The sequence below is a fragment of the Peromyscus leucopus genome, chromosome 8b (genome assembly GCF_004664715.2).
Source record: "Peromyscus leucopus breed LL Stock chromosome 8b, UCI_PerLeu_2.1, whole genome shotgun sequence".
NCBI lineage: Eukaryota > Metazoa > Chordata > Mammalia > Rodentia > Cricetidae > Peromyscus > Peromyscus leucopus.
Window position 1 is genome coordinate 94,694,007 of NC_051086.1, and position 17,087 is coordinate 94,711,093.

General features: G+C 50.0%; 1 protein-coding gene across 1 annotated transcript in view; it reads left to right on the forward strand.

Annotated features, from left to right (window-relative positions):
• LOC114688092 (rho GTPase-activating protein 23-like) overlaps positions 1 to 8,164 on the forward strand; it is a 94,375-nt gene extending 86,211 nt beyond the window's left edge. The window contains 2 exon segments of the mRNA XM_037201193.1: positions 5,933 to 5,939; positions 5,942 to 8,164. Coding sequence (XP_037057088.1) covers positions 5,933 to 5,939; positions 5,942 to 6,951 — 1,017 coding nt within the window. The 3' untranslated portion in view covers positions 6,952 to 8,164.
• The last annotated feature ends 8,923 nt before the right edge of the window (positions 8,165 to 17,087 follow it).

Genomic DNA, 17,087 nt, shown 5'->3' on the forward strand with positions numbered 1-17,087 from the left:
AATGTGTTCTGCTTGGACAAGTGGCCCACTTTGGGTTTTGGTCAAGAGAATTAGAATGGTAGTTAGATTCAGAGGGAAAGTTGAGGGTCCCGTGGGAAGGAAGGTGGGAAATACTGAATGTCCAGGGGAAGCTGAGATATTAACCTTGGTGGTGCTTGGAGAGGCATCTGATGTAAAGAAGGGTTGACCGTAGAGTTGGGTGGCTGAGAGGCAGTGTGTCATCAGAATAAGCTCTGGAGGCAGGAAATCCTGAGTTTGAGTCCTGGCTTTGCCACTCAGATTTAGGATGCTGGGGTAATTCTTTCTGGATTGCAGCTTCCTGCTCTGTAAAATGGAAATAATAGCAAATATGTCTGCTGTGATAAATATGTTTTAAGGTTCCTAGGGGAAGCTGAGTATGGTGGCTCATGCCTGTAATTTTAACACTTGGCAGATAGGGGCAGCCTGGGCTACATACTGAGTTCCAGGTTAGCCAGGGATACATAGCAAGATCCTGTCTCAAAACCAAACCAAAAAGGGTGGGGTGTGGCACTGTCTGAGAAGGTTTAACAAAGTAAAAGAAAGAAAACAAGAAGATGAGTGAGAAATCAATGAAATTGAAAACAATTAAGAAAAATCAATTAAACTACAAGCTGTTTCTGTGGGAAAAAAAATCAGTAATATTGATAAACTTCTAACCAGACTGACAGAATAAAGAGATGGCACAAATTACAATGCTAAGGATGACATAAGTACATGGACAGACCACACAGACACTGACACAGGACATCGGTGCAGACCACACAGGACATCAGTACAGACCACACAGACATCAGTACAGACCACACAGGACATCAGTACAGACCACACAGACATCAGTACAGACCACACAGGACATCAGTGCAGACCACACAGGACATCAGTGCAGACCACACAGGACATCAGTACAGACCACACAGGATATCAGTACAGACCACACAGACACTGACACAGGACATCAGTACAGACCACACAAACATCAGTACAGACCACACAGACCACACAGACACTGACACAGGACATCAGTACAGACCACACAGGACATCAGTACAGACCACACAGGACATCAGTACAGACCACACAGACATCAGTACAGACCACACAGGACATCAGTACAGACCACACAGACATCAGTACAGACCACACAGGACATCAGTGCAGACCACACAGACATCAGTACAGACCACACAGACATCAGTACAGACCACACAGGACATCAGTACAGACCACACAGGACATCAGTACAGACCACACAGGACATCAGTACAGACCACACAGGACATCAGTACAGACCACACAGACATCAGTACAGACCACACAGGACATCAGTGCAGACCACACAGACACTGACACAGGACATCAGTACAGACCACACAGGACATCAGTGCAGACCACACAGGACATCAGTGCAGACCACACAGGACATCAGTGCAGACCACACAGACATCAGTACAGACCACACAGACATCAGTACAGACCACACAGACAGACACTCAGAGAATACTATAAGCAACTCTGTGTCCATAAACTCAGTGACATAAAAGAAATAGACCTATTCTTAGAAGAATTCAAACTACCAAAAGTTGCATAAGAAATAACCTAAATAGTCCTGCATTTAATTGTTAAAAAAAAAAAAAAAGTGTAAAAAAACCCCAAAACCTTCCAACAGAGAAAATGCCAGGTCCAGATGGCTCCAGTGGTAAATTTTACCAAATATTTTAAGTGGAAAATGTTTTGGGTTTTTGTTGTTGTTGTTATTTTTAAATTACATTTATTTATTGTGTGTGTCTGTGCACACTTAAGCATTGCAGTGTATATGCCATGGTGTGTGTATGGAGGTCAGAGGGCAACTTTTTCACTATGTGGGTCCTGTAGGATTGAACTCAGGTCCTCAGGCTTGGTGGCAAATTCCTTTACCTGCCAAATCATTCATTCATTCATTCATTCATTCATTTTTGAGACAGGGTCTCTCTATGTAGTCCAAATTCCTGCTTTTTTTCTGAGTACTGGGATTACAAGTGTATGCCATCACACCTGAATTATTTTTTTTAATTTTAAATAAGTAATCTATTTATCCAATTTAATAGACTCTTCGTTATAAAATAGTTGTTTTAGTCACTGTTCTATCGCTGTGAAAAGACACGATGACTAAGGCAGCTATTATAAGAGAAAGCGTTTCACTGGGGGCTGCTTACAGTTTCAGAGGTTTAGTTCATTATCATCATGGCAGGAAGCATGGTGGCATGCAGGCAGACACTGGAGCAGTGGCTGAGAATTACATCCTGATCCACAGGCAGAAAGAGAAATCAGGGCTTGGCATGGGCTTTGGAAACCCACCCCAATGACACACTCGCTCTAACAAGGCCACACCTCCTAATCCTTTCAAATAGCGCCACTTCCTGCTGACTCAGCATTCAAATATGCATGAACCAATGGGGCCATTCTTATTCAAACCACCACAGTAATATAAATTAAAAGTCAATGGTGATGCACACCTTCAATTCCAGCACCCAGGAGGCAGAGGCAGATGGATCTCTATGAGTTTAAGGCCAGCCTTGTCTACAAAGGGAGTTCCAGGACAGCCAAGGCTGTTACACAGTGAACACAGTGAAACCTTGAAACCTTATCTCAAAAAACCAAAAAACCAGAAGTCTCCTATTTCACAGTGACGTCTTAGTCAATAGTGGGCCACATAATACGAAAGTGGCTCCATACAGCCTGTGTGTGTAGCAGGCTAACACTGTCGGGTTTATGTAAGTACATACTATGATGAAATCACTTCACGACGTGTTTCTTAGAGTTCATCCCCACTAGGAGTGACCCACAACTGTATTTGTCTAGTATTTAAATACTTATTTAAAGTGTACATCGGGGCTGGAGGGATGACTCGGCTGTCCAGCATGGACTACTCTTTCAGAGGACCGGAGTTCAGTTCCTAGCAGTCACGTTTGATGGCTCACAGTCATCAGAACTCCAGCTCAAGGGGATCTGGCACCCTCTTTTGGCCTCCAGGCTCCTGCATGCATATATGCACACACACACACACACACACACACACACACACACACGCACACACGCACACACGCACACGGCACACACACGCACACACACAGACATACACAAAAATAAAAACAAATCTAAATAAATGTTGCTTACATAGAAATAATACCACAGGGGTTGGAGCGAGATGTCTCAGAGATTAGAAGCACTGACTGCTCTTGCAGAGGACCTGGCTTTAGTTCCCAGAACCCACATGGCAGCTGGGGTGTAACTCACACATGCCTGTAATTCTGGCCCCAGGACATATGATGCCCTCTTTGGGCACTGCACTCAATGGTGAACATACAGGCATGCTCTTACATATATTAATTATATATATTAAATAAAAATAAAATTTAAAAAAGAAACACACACACAAAAACCTATTACCAGTTCTCTTCCAGGGGGTCGAAGAGGCAGGACTCCTCAGCTCAGTGTGTAACACTGGCATTCCCCAATATCTAAGGAATATTCATCAGGAGTCATGCCACAGATCTCAGCTGAACCTCCCATAGCCTCGTTGTACCAAATGCTGAGGATACAAGCAGGAGCTGAGGGTCTGAAGACACGGCTCAGTGGTTGAATACTTACTGCTCTTCCAGAGAACCTGAGTTCAGTTCCCAGTCCCCACACATTGATTAGCTCACAACCACTAGTAACTCTGGGTCCCAGGATCTGACACCCTCTTCCGGTCTCCACAGGCCACACATTTTTTTTTAAGATCTATCTATCTATCTATCTATCTATCTATCTATCTATCTATCTATCTATCTATCATGTATGCAGTGTTCTGTCTGCATGTTTACCTGCATGCCAGAAGAGAGCGCCAGATGGTTGTGAGCCTCCATGTGGTTGCTGGGAATTGAACTCAGGACCTCTGAAAGAGCAGACAGTGCTCTTAACCTCTGAGCCATCTCTCCAGCCCCACAGGCCACACTTACAGACACAGGCAGGCACACACACACACACACACACACACACACACACACACACTTCAAGAATTAAAACAGCTGAGCAGTTAGATTCCTATCCAAGCAGGGCTTATCTGGATTCCAGCATTGTACTAATAAGCGAACAACACTAGCTGGTAGGTTATTGGGACACTGTGGGAGCAGAAGCTGGGTGGAATTCAGATCTCTGAGGGGTGGGGGTGGGGGGAATGCGTGAACAGACATGAGAAGCCTAGCTGAGACGAATTCAGAGCAAAATTTCAAAGCCCTGTGGGTAGAGGGAGGCTTGTATCAGAAGAGGTGGGGCTGAGGTACATACCCCAGCCCCTGTCCCCCACCTCCCTCCTGGAGGCAGGAGAAGGTACCCCCAGGGGTAGCAACAGGAAGGAGGAAACATGGCTAGCCTTAGGGCCCCAGTGGTGGGTTGTGAGGGCCTCAGCCAGTCAAGTCTGAAGTGGGCTGACGTAGCCTCAGAAGGCAACTGCTCTGCCTAGCTAGCTCAGTGCCAGATAGGGACGTCCTCTATAAGAGCCCCTGGACAGAAGTCCTCCTCATTATCCCCCGTGACACACCTGTCCGCAGTCGACATGACACCTCCCCAGGTTCTGGGCCTCCTTAATCCCTGTGTTAGCCTGGCGGCTCCTCTGGAGGCCCCTGCTTAGCCACAGAGCCTTGAACACACACAGCGTGCTTTTCAGAAAGTATCCGGATAGACTGACTTGGACATCCAAGACTCTAGTGCGTTCCTCAGTCACTAGTGTGTGAGTTCACATTTGCAGCCACCCACTCACACCAACTCCATGCCATCTTTACTAGACCTCTGAGTTCTGTTCCATCCTCACTTTATAGATAGGAAAGGCAAGCTTGGGCATGTTCTCGGTCATCAAGGGGTGGGGATCTGCAGATGTCCTCTTTCCTTGCTGAATGCCCCAGGGGACCCAGTTTTGATCTCTACTTCAGCTCACAACTCACTGTAACTCCAGATCCAGGGGATCCAATGCTTTCTTCTGTCCTCCACAACAAGAGGCATGGATGGTGCACATACATTCACACAATCAAAACACTCAAACACATAAAATAAAAGAAATATTTTTAAAAAAAAAATTAAGAAAAAGAATCTGGAAAGACCCATATTGTAGGGCTAACAAAAACCTACAGGTCCAGCTCCAGGAGGCTTCCGTGCCTGTGACCTCCTAAGGCACCTGCACTCAGCTGCTCACACACACACACACACACATACACACACACACACACACACACACACACACACACACACAAATAACTAATCTGAAAAAAAGGAAAAGAGGAAAGAAAGAAGGAACTCAAGAGTTGGAAGCTGGTCGTGGTGGCGCACGCCTTTAATCCCAGCCCTGGAGAGGCAGAGGCATGCAGATCTCTTGAGTTCAAAGCCAGCCTGGTCTACAGAGTGAGGTCAGCCAGAGCTACATAGAAGCCATTGAATTGATCTAGGCTTGGAGACTGGCGGGTGAAAAGGCAGAAGTGACCAGGGTGGTGCCCTGGAAAGGAAGGATCTCAGGTGGGGTGAATGGAGAGTGAGAAGGGTAGATGCTTGTAGCCAAGGAAAGACCAGCTGAGGAGTAGTGTGCTCGAAGCATTTACAGTGGGGGATCCCATAACCAGACACACTGACAAGGACTGTCTGAAGAGTGTATCTGGAAGTGGCTGGAGAAGACCCTCCCCAGCTCCCAGATCAGAGAGGATACTGAGTTACAGAGAGCAGGCGGTGGTGATCTTGGCTGATGGTGAAGCTCCAGCAGGCACCGAGTGGGCGGCAAACTTCTCGCCTACTGGTGTGGGGACTGGCTTGTTTTGGACATGGTAATCGGATGCCATGTGGGGAGTAGGACTGTGCAAGGTGATGCAGGTGATGAGTCCCTCCTTGCCCTCATTGCCTCCTGCCACAGGGTTCGTGGTCCCCAAGAAAGAGCCTTACGCCCGGGAGATGCTGGCGATCTCCTTCATCTCTGCGGTCAACCGCAAACGGAAAAAGCGGCGGGAGGCGCGGGGCCTGGGCAGCAGCACCGATGATGACTCCGAGCAGGAGGCACACAAGGCTGCGGCGGCGGGGACGCAGGAGCCACCCGAGGAGCAGCTGCCCGGCCCCGCAGCCGAGGAGGCCCCCGGTCGCCTCAGCCCCCCGACGGCACCCGACGAGCGGCCTGCGGCGGACACGCGCTCCATCGTCTCGGGCTACTCCACCCTGTCCACCATGGACCGCAGCGTGTGCTCGGGCACCGGCGGGCGGCGCGCGGGCGCGGGCGACGAGGCGGACGACGAGCGCAGCGAGCTGAGCCACGTGGAGACGGACACGGAGGGCGGCGCGGGCCCCGGGGGGCGCCCGGCGCGCCGGCCGTCCTTCAGCTCACACCATCTTATGCCGTGCGACACGCTGGCGCGCCGTCGCCTGTCTCGCAGCCGCGCGGATGGAGAGAGTCCGGGCGCAGGCACGGCCCGGGCGGGTCCCCGCGGTCCCGAGCCCCCGGGCTCGGCGTCGTCCAGCAGCCAGGAGTCGCTTCGGCCCCCGGCGGCCGCCCCGGCGCTCGGATCACGACCGTCGCGCGTGGAAGCCCTGCGGCTGCGTCTCCGCGGCACCGCCGACGACATGCTGGCGGTGCGGCTCCGGCGCCCGCTGTCGCCCGAGACCCGGCGGCGCCGGAGCAGCTGGCGCCGCCACACGGTGGTGGTGCAGAGCCCGCTGACCGACCTCAACTTCAACGAGTGGAAGGAGCTGGGCGGAGGGGGCGCCCCGGAGCCCGCGGGCGCTCGACCGCACAGTGACAACAAGGACTCTGGCCTCAGCAGCCTGGAGTCCACCAAGGCACGGGCTTCATCCGCCGCCTCGCTGCCATCGGGGGACCTAGGGAACCTACAGGGCCTGCCCCCGCGCCGCTCGGCCGCCGCCCGCCTCCACCAGTGTCTGTGACACCCTGTCCGGTGGTCGGGTGGGAGGAAGAGCGGGGCTGGTGCCGCGGGCTGGAGTTTGGTGGGATGGGCAGAGGAGAATCGAAGAGGGAGTCTTCAGAAGAGGGAAGGGGCTGCTGGGATTCATGTCCCTTGGATAAAGGACTGAGTGGCCCTTTTCTGTGAGTCCACTTAGGGACCCTTGCTGACAGTGGAGCGTGGGTGGACCGCCCACGCTCCATACTGAAGGAAAGATGGAGCCGGGTTTTTGTGTCTGTCCTCTGCCCTCCTCTCACCCCCCATTAGCTCCTAGCCAAGGAGAGGAGGATGAATGTCTGGGGAGCGGATGTGTAGGCTTGGGTGTCCATGGGAGAGGGGGCTTGTGTGTGTGAGTGTGTGTAGTCACTGTGCAAAGGTGTCTCCAGTAGCAACTTCTGCCCCAACCCGTCCATTTCCCCACCTGTCCCGAAGCCAGGACCTTTGGTGGGCGCCTCATCCCCAAGCTTGTCAGAGCCCGAGACTGGGTTGAGGCCCCTCCAGAGGCAGGACTGACCCCGCCACTACCAAGTCACTCCTCACACCCTTTGCCAGCCTCTGAAGTCACCCCTCTAAGCTCTTTGACCTGTGGACATGCCTGCTCCCCAGTCTCTGGAGTGTCCAGGACCCCCTGCAGCTGGCTGGCACCTTCCTCCATTTCACCCTCGTTCCACAGCTTAGCAGGAGACTCACCTTCTCCCTTCAAGGGAACGGTCAGGAAGAACACATTGATTTAGAGGGTCCCAGCTGGGCTGTTCTTGCAGGGTGGGTGGGACCCAGCCCCCCTTCCCCCACATTGTAAATAAACCTTGGAGCACTGTCCTAACCCCCGCCCCCCCTGCCCTCACTCATTCCAGGGAAGCCCGGTGGGGTTGCCAGCCTGCCCCCCTGTCTGTCGGTCTCCTTGGTTTCTGCAACGATTTGCTGTAAAGTCTCTTCCCCCTCTCCCTTTACTGTAAATATTGTCTCTAATGTGTAACATATTATAAAGAATTTATAAGGATTTTTAAAGATGTTTTGCTCATTTTAAAAAGTGTTGTAACAGTGTTGGATAAAAGCCCCTACGTCTGCATGGCTCCTCCCACCGTGTCCATGACACACCACCTCTCTAGGCGATAACTAAGATTCCTGCTTCTGAAAGTCCTGTCTTAAAAGTACAGTCTATATCTTGGAAATAAATGGCCTTTCTCAGGCTTAAACCAGTGTCTCGCTTGTTGATGGGGAGAGGGACATGGCAGCATTGGCATGGACATGGTGAGATCCATGTCCTTGTGAGGAGGGTAGCAGGGCTGAGTGGCAGGGTAGAGGAAATCTCTTCTCTGGTGGCTTGTTGTGTCCTGGGAGACTGGTATGAGACAGGCACACAGAGTGGGTGGTGTGCTGTCCCCACACTTCCATCCCAACATCAGCAAGAGGCCCCCAGGCGCCCATTTTGCAATACCTGCAGAGGCTCCTTGTTTCTCAAGCCTTCAGAGTGGCCTCAGATACTACCCCACAGCCAAGAGACTTAGCCAGCTGTCACCGTAGGCATCTCAGGCCCAGCAGCATCACCAAAGGACACAGTAGGACCTGCCCATTTTCTGTATCATATCTGTAAGCCTGTGGGTTCCCCTCAGTCACGGCTCTGCAGCTGCCGCTCCTGAGTGAGCCCAGAACTGGTGTCTCTGAGTGCTCAGAACCCACCTGAGAGCTTTGCCCTAAATCCCACCTCCGACCCTCAAGCTCAGTGCCATCATGATGTCCTTTCTGGATGTGAGAAAGCTGAGGCATGGCACAGGATGTATCTCCCCAAGGTCACCCTGTTAGTAAGCTGTGGAGCCAGGGAGCAGACACAGAGTGAGGTTGAGACAGAGTTGGGGTGAGGGTGGGGACTCCCTCCTCACAGGATGACCTTCTGCAGACACCTAGAGACTCGAAAGATGAGACGGTCAAATGAAGATACTTCTAGATAAGAAAAACTGAAAATTCAGCTGGGTGGTGGTGGCGCACGCCTTTAATCCCAGCACTCAGTAGGCTGAGGCAGGCGGATCTCTAAGTTTGAGGCCAGTCTGGGCTATACAGAGAAACTCCCTTGAAAAACAAAAACAAGACAAAAAAGACAACTCACTACACAAAGCAATAATTGCAAAACTGTTGTCCATAAAGGTGTGATTTGTATGACTAATCACATGAAGGGAGGGGGAGGGGCTGGGTCAACATTGGAGCGACATTTTGGTTTTTGTTGTTTTGTTTTGCTTTGTTTTAGTCAGGGTCTCACTGTGTAACCCTGGCTGGCCTAGAACTCACAGTGTAGACCAAGCTGGTCTCAAACTTATGGCAATCCTCCTGTCTCAGCCTCCTGAGTGTTGGGGATTACAGATGTGTGCCACCATTCCTGGCTTATGGTTTGATTCAACTGTCTCCCACAGGCTCAGCTCTTGAGCTCATGGTTCCCAACTCACTCAAAGCACTATTTTGAAGTCTGTGGGACCTGGCTGGCAGAAGCAGGTGACCAAAGGCAAGCCTTGGATGGTCGGTCACAGCGCCCTTGGTCCAGCAGCTTGTTGCTGTCCTCAGCCAGCTCTGATGTGTTCTCCACCATGATGGATCAGAACTCCCTTGAAATTGTGACGCAAACTAAACCTATTATTTACTAACTTGTTTCTGTCAGGGATTCGGGCACAGCAATAAAAATAAATTTTTAAAATGGAAGTTTAGAATAAGAAACCATGTGAGCTAGGGTGACTATTCCAAGTATGAGACAGAAATTCTAACTAGGGATGAGGACATTTTGTTTCTAACTAGGGACAAGGACATTTTGTAACAGTCTATAAGCCAGCCAATCAGGCCATCAAGCAGGTGTGTTCCCAAGGACAGCCCAGAGTCAGGGAGTCTAAACAGGTTTGAAGGGAAACTATACAACTTGCTATGTTAGTTGGAGAGAGATTTCAACATCCCATACTCAGTCATGGACAGAACTAACCACAAGGAGGAAAGCTCGGCCACTGTAAACCAACTGGACTCAAGAGTTCTGAAGAACATTCCAAAGGACAGAACAAAGGTACACATGGAACATTCTGGGACAGACCATAGAGTCGTCCTTCAGCAAGTCCCCATGCTGAACAGGAGTCACACAATCTTGTTCTCAACTACGATGGGATTAAGTTAGAAATGAAGAGTTTTGGGGTCAGTGAGATGGTTCATCAGGTAAGGGTGCTGGCTACTAAACCTTACAACTTGAGTTTGATCTCTGGAACCCACTGGGTGGAAAGAGAACTATTTTGTTGTTTGTTTTATTTGTTTTTCAAGACAGGGTTTCTCTGTGTAGCTTTGCGCCTTTCCTGGATCTTGCTCTGTAGACCAGGCTGGCCTCGAACTCACAGAGATCCACCTGCCTCTGCCTCCCGAGTGCTGGGATTAAAGGTGTGCGCCCCCAACCGCCCGGCTTGTTTGTTTTGTTTTTCAAGACAGGGTTTCTCTGTGCAGTCCTGGCTGCCCTGAAACTCTCTCTGTATACCAGACTGGCCTCAAACTCACAGAGATCCGCCTGCCTCTGCCTCCTGGGGGTGTGTCACCATACCCACTTAGCTGAAAACCACTCTCTAAAGTTGTCCTCTGAGGCTAGGCCTTGTGACTCATGCCTTTAACCCCAGCACTCAGGAGGCAGAGGTAGGCAGATCTCTGAGTTCAAGGCTACCCTGGTCTACGGCGTGAGTTCCAAGACAGCCATGGCTACACACAGACCTTGTCCTGAAAAACACCAAAACAACAACAAAAAGAAAAAGAAGAAGAAAGGAAGTTGTCCTCTGGTCTCCACACAAACACCATGGCACAAGACCACACAGAAAAATAAAAACGACTTATATCGGGGACTATTGGGGTCCAGCCCCTAATAGTCTCCCTTCCAGGGTCCGCGGAAGAATCTATCAACCAGCTGAGAATCTATTCTTTAAGGTCGGCAAATCAATCTCCACACGCAGAGCTCTTTGGTCCATTTGCTTTAATTCTCCTCCTCGTCCCTTGCTTTACAGTTATATATCCCCCAGAAAACCCAATCCTCCCCTCCACCCAGGACACCCAGCCTGAACTTCCTCAGGCAGTGATTGTCCATTATCGGGATCAAATGGAGGGTTGATAAGAATTACAAAGAGGGGCACTAGTTGTTAATTACCATTGGTGACCCAAAGGGGAAGTGACTAATGAACTAACTAAAGGCTAAATACGGGTAATATCTAAGAAGAGGGATCTTATGTGCACAACTATAATCTTAAATGTGTTTGGTAAAAGATGTTAAAAATCTATAAGTTGCTAGGTCAATGGGAGAAAATAAAACTGTCTTCTTTTTTCCTGTGGCTCCTATCTATCCAAGCTGTCTGCCGTTTTTCTGCAGGGTGGTGGAAAGTGTGCTCAGTCTCTAGGCAACCTGTGTACAGGTAGATGCCTCTGGTGATAGTTAAAGGGAGATCTGGAACTGGAGGTAAGATTTGGGAAAGGAGGAAGTTAAGTTTAATTAGCACATCCACCAGACCTTCTCAAACAGGTAGCCTGGATGCTTAAGTCTGTTCTTAGAGAGCACAAAGGTATCTCTGATAAGGTACTTTCCTCCATCCGGTGATGGACCTGGCCGGATGCTACCAATAATGATAATTACAGGGAGGCTTGAACTGGGAGTTCTGGCTGAGCATAGCTGTTAGCACAGAAGGTTATCTAAATATTCCTAGAAGTGGTTAGGTAAGTAGTTAGAGGTCTATAAAGTTAGTAAGGCTGTAAGAAAGGAGGGGTCTGAGCTAAATTGTGTAAAGCTATTACTTAACGTCCACCTGACCTAGGCGGTGTCCCCTTGTGGAATTTACCTTAAGTCAGGAGACTCGCCTGTGGGTTGTTATCACTGTTAATCCTCAGAAATTGGGTGACCACCTGGGTGATGTCTCCTTTAGTCCTTGAAAGTGGTTAGGGAGATATCTGATTCCAGAGAAAGCCTTTCCTGAGGCTGTTCTCCAAATGCCTGGAATGTGTATGTCCAGAGAGTGATCAGTCCACATTGTTAGCCCTTTTTAGGGAAAAGTCAATTGGGAAAACTATGAAGGCACACATGATTTTCATAACAGAATACAGCTGATATGTAACAAGCCAAGTAACACCAAAAACTCCTTGGGATTTGGCTTCCTCTGGAGGAATTCCCTGATCCCTCCAGGTAGTGACTTTGCCATAAGCAGCTGAGTTCTTATGATATATTCCTGCGGCCCGCAGCAGACTTATAATCAAGATATATGGCTCAGGTATGGGACTCAATTCCCAGTACCACATAAGCCGGGTTGGGTGGTGTATGCCTGTGATCTCAACAATTGAGATCGAAAGGCAGGAAGTTGAGAAGTTCAACATCAGCTTTTGCTACATTAAAGAGTCTGAGGTTAGCATGGGATACACGAGACCCTGCCTCAAAAAAAAATGGATACCAATATTGATATCTAGATCAATAGAGCAATGCCAATAACATAAGAAGAGCTGAAAAAAGACGTGGAGAAACCAGAACCCTCTTAGGTGGGAACGGAGACCAGAGCTGCTGCTTCGGGATGGTGTGGATCAGCCAGAAGAGCACGTGCCACGTGCTGGATCGTGCTGGACAGGACCAACCTGAATTTGATCCCCAGAATTCACACAAAAGTACAAGGAAAGAACTTACTTCCCCAAAGTTGTTCTCTGACCTCCACACACATCTGCCACCAGACACACACTTGTTACCTGAACACGCATGTACTAACGACCTAAAGGGGGACTGATACACACATAAATATTATGCCGCATGTGCACGGAGAAGGCCTTGGCTGGAAATGGAATGAAGTTCTGATGCCTGCTGCCCCACAGCTGCCTCTGCAACACACGGTGTCAGAAAAGAAGCCAGGCTGCGGTGTGATCCGATCCACGGGCAAAGTCTGGGGGTCCACACAGGGAGGGGAGGGAGATGAGAAATTCCCTAGGGACGGGTTGCCGCAGACGAAGAAGCTGGAATGGGTAATGACAGTTGGGGCTCAGAGTTTTTGCAGGTGTTGAAAATATTCTAAAATTAGACTGCAGCGCTGGCCGCCCGTCTGCAAACCCACTAAAACCCACTGAGCTGGAGCCGGTAAGTGGGGATTTCGTGGCATGTGAAATGCACCTGAATACAGCCATAAAGACGGACAAGCAAGCTGCCCTCTGACCTTGCTCCCCTGCCCATAAGGTTTGCTGTTTCCTCGGAAATGTTTCTCCGAAAAACTCAAGCTCTGCTGGGCAGGGGTGGTGCACGCCTTTAGTTTCAACACTTGGGAGGCAGAGCCAGGCGGATCTCTGTGAGTTTGAGGCCAGCCTGGTCTACAGAGTGAGTTCCAGGACAGCTGGGGCTCTGTTAAACAGAGAAACCCTGTCTTGAAAAAACAAAAATAAAGAGGAAGAAAAATTCCATTTCTTTTTTTTTTTTTTTTTCCTTTTCCGGAGCTGAGGACCGAACCCAAGGCCTTGTGCTTGCTAGGCAAGTGCTCTACCACTGAGCTAAATCCCCAACCCCAAAATTCCAGTTCCATTAGTGTTGCAGAAGGGAAATGCCTCGCCCCCATACACACAACTACCACCTTTCTGGCATAGGTGAGGACAGGATCATGGTTATGTGGGCCAACTAAAGTAGTCAGATGAGTCACCAGGGGCCAGGGATCGCGCCCATTGGAGGGAGTCCTGGGCTTCATTCTGGACCATTATTTAATGTCACTGCCAGGAGTATCGACACTCCATTCTCCTCTCCCGAGACGCTGATGTCCCCCACGACTGTGGAAGCTGCAGCAGGAGCCATCTCTGCATCACGTGGGCAGCTCGTGCACCCTGAAGAGTACATTGCTCCCGTAGAGGGCCAGTGTTCGGTTCCCAGCACCCACATCAGGCAGTTCACAACCGCTCCTGTTCCAGGGGATCCAATACCCTCTTACAGTCTCTTCAGGAACCTTCACTCATGTACACAAACTCCTCTCCCCACCCGCAACATACACACTTAATTAAAAATAAAATACAGCCATGGCGCACGTCTTTAATCCCAGCACTCAGGAGGCAGAGCCAGGCGGATCTCTGTGAGTTCGAGGCCAGCCTAGGCTACAGAGTGAGTTCCAGGAAAAGACGTCAAAGCTACACAGAGAAACCCTGTTTCAAAAAACCAAAAATAAATAAATAAATAAATAAATAAATAAATAAATAAATAAAAATAAATATTAGAATGTAAGAAAGATCCTCATCACTTGTCATAGCTCCTAGAAGACATGCAGGCTCCTGTTCCTTGCCCATGACCCTGCCCATCTCCCTGACTGTCCCTCCTGGAGCTACTTGGATTTTATTTCCTAGAACCCAAAGGCTACTTTCCCTCCTGCACCTGTCCAGGACTCTCGGTTATCAACTCTACCAGGTGACTCACCTATTTGTCTGGTTGGCTAGTTGACTTTATTGAGACAGAGTCTTACACAAAACTCAGGCTTTTAACTCAAGGTAATCCTCCAGCATCAAGTACGGGGATTATGGGTGTGAGCCTTGTCTGACTTGCATTTTTTCTGGAGAAGGTCTCTCTCTGCAGTCCAGACTGGCTCTAGAGATCCTGCCTCAGCACACACACACCTCCCCCAGTGGTAGGATTATAGGCATACCACTCACGTTTTGTACGTTTTATTAATTTATTGATTTACATATTGGGGTGGGGCACAGTATTATGGGCAGTCAGAGGACAACTTGCGGGAGTCGGAGCTCTCTCTCCACCATGTGGGTGGGCTCCATCTTTGCCTGTTAAGCCTTTCCTCGGGTCTTGTTTGGTTTTGAGACAGTGTCTCATGTATCCCAGGCTGCCCTCTAATTCACAGCGTAGCTCAATCTGACTTACTTCCTAACCCTCTGCTCCCACTTTCCAAGTGCTGGGATTACAGGCATGTGCCCGACTCCCAACTCCACTCCTCTTTCTGTGACTGTTTTGTTGTTTTTGGAGACAGGGTCTCACTTTGTAATCCTGGCAGTCTGGAACTCGCTGTGTATACCAGGCTGGCCTCGAACTCACAGAGATCCACCTCCATTAGGAAATTTGCTTCGCTTTTTAAAACTGTGTGTTAGAATTATGGGTGTGTGCTCATTCACACGTATACGGAGGCCGGAAGTGGGTGTCTTTCTCTATTGCTTTCTAGCTTCTTTTTTGAGACAGGGTGTCTCACTGGACCTGGAGTTCACCTACTGGATAAAATGGCTGGCCTGTGAGCTTGGAGGGATTTGTCCCCGGCACCCTCTTCCCATTCTAGGGTCACAGACCCGAACCACTACGCCTGCCTTTTATGTGGGTGTCGGGAATCCAAACTCAAGTCTTCACGTTTGTGTGACAGACACCTCAGCCAACACATCCCAGCTCCTTCATCCTCATACTTTTTTTTTTTTTTTTTTTTGGTTTTTCGAAACAGGGTTTCTCTGTGTAGCTTTGCGCCTTTCCTGGAACTCACTTGGTAGCCCAGGCTGGCCTTGAACTCACAGAGATCCGCCTGGCTCTGCCTCCCGAGTGCTGGGATTAAAGGCGTGCGCCACCACCGCCCGGCCCTTCATCCTCATACTTAAGGTCTCCGAATCAGGGGAGCTCAGGGCCTGGTCATCCTGGGCAGTCCACATTGCTCCTTGTCACCAGTTACAGAGTTGTCCTTTGTCCCCTTGCTTTCTGTCAGCCACAGTTTGTGGGTGTGTGCCTGTTTCCCAGCCGGCGCCCCAGCCACAGGCTAGGCCCAGTAGCCAGGGCTATTCAGAAGCCATTTGAGGGTCAGGGAGTGCCCAGCACAGTCTCCGGCATGCAGGGGACTTTGGTGCTATTTTTTCTCCATTTTAAATTGCCAGTGGAAGGGGAGGCGGGGGAGGACTGCCTGAGCGCGTTTTCCCGGAATATGAAGGGACATGGAATACAGGACCTGCTGACATTCTGAAAGACACAGGGACAGTCTCTAGGTGGACCGAGGTCTGGCTGCACTGGCGTCTGAGGCAGGCAGTGGCAGGAGGCGGCCCATGAGGCAGTATTCCCAGTGAACAGTGAGCTGTTTCTCAATTCTGGCTTGCTCGTGGGTCTTAGAAGAGGTTCCAAAAACGGCTGTGAGTTTGTAGCTTCAGGACCCTGCCGCCTCACGGGACAGAGGTAACTGGGGAATGGCTGGTCGAAAAGGTCTGGTAACTCAGGCCTTGCCAAGTAGAATATGGGGAAGCCTCTGTGTCAGAGCATGCAGGAGCTGTGGCAGACCTTTGAATTCTAGTACTCCAAAACCCTGAGCAGGACATCTTGCCCATTCCCTGAGCAGTGTGGGGAGCAGGTACGTTTCATTACATCTCGGTGTTTCAGGTGGGAGTTCCTGCTAGTTCCGGAAGTCTGAAAGCAACTGTCCTAGACATGACATGGAGAGTCATTCCTCCCAGAGGGCCAGAGGCTGAAATCCAACATGGTGCTGCTCCACCTCTAAGCATTGGCTTTGGAGCCAGGTGGAGCTGAATTCAAATTGTGAGTGTACAGATTGCTAGTTCTGTGACTCACTACCTCTGGGCTGGCTTTGTCACTCATGGGTGTGGAGAGTCACCTTCACTGATAGTTATGGGGACTAGATGGGACTCTCCTGCATCATCCAATCCGGAGCTGTTTCTTTAGAATTAGTGGGGTTTGCCGGGTGCGATGCCTCCAACACTCGGTCGGCAGACAGAGAGGCCTTTGAGTTTGAGGTTAGGCCTGGTCTACAGAACCAGTTCCGGGAATGCTAGGGCTACGTAAAGAAACCCTGCCTTAAAAGTCCAAATAAATAATTAGTGGGGTCTTTCTTCTATACCCCAGGGGCATCAGAATCGTGAGCCCTGGGCAGTGCCAGCCTATGGCTCCCGTCCTGTCTGTCCTTGCTCCATGCCATGCCCGCGACGTGAGGCATGCTGGCTCCCGAGAGTCCCCACCCCATGTTAGTCCACCCCAGTTCCTTCCAGGCCCCGAAGGTGAAGAAGAGAAATAACGAGGCAGAAGCCCAGAGGAAGAAGATCCAGGAGAGAAAAAGGAACAAGTTTTATTAAAGCCCCAACACTCGGCTAGAAAAAACCAGAAGGGAAGAGAAGAAAGCAGGGAGGTAGGGAAGAAAAAAGACA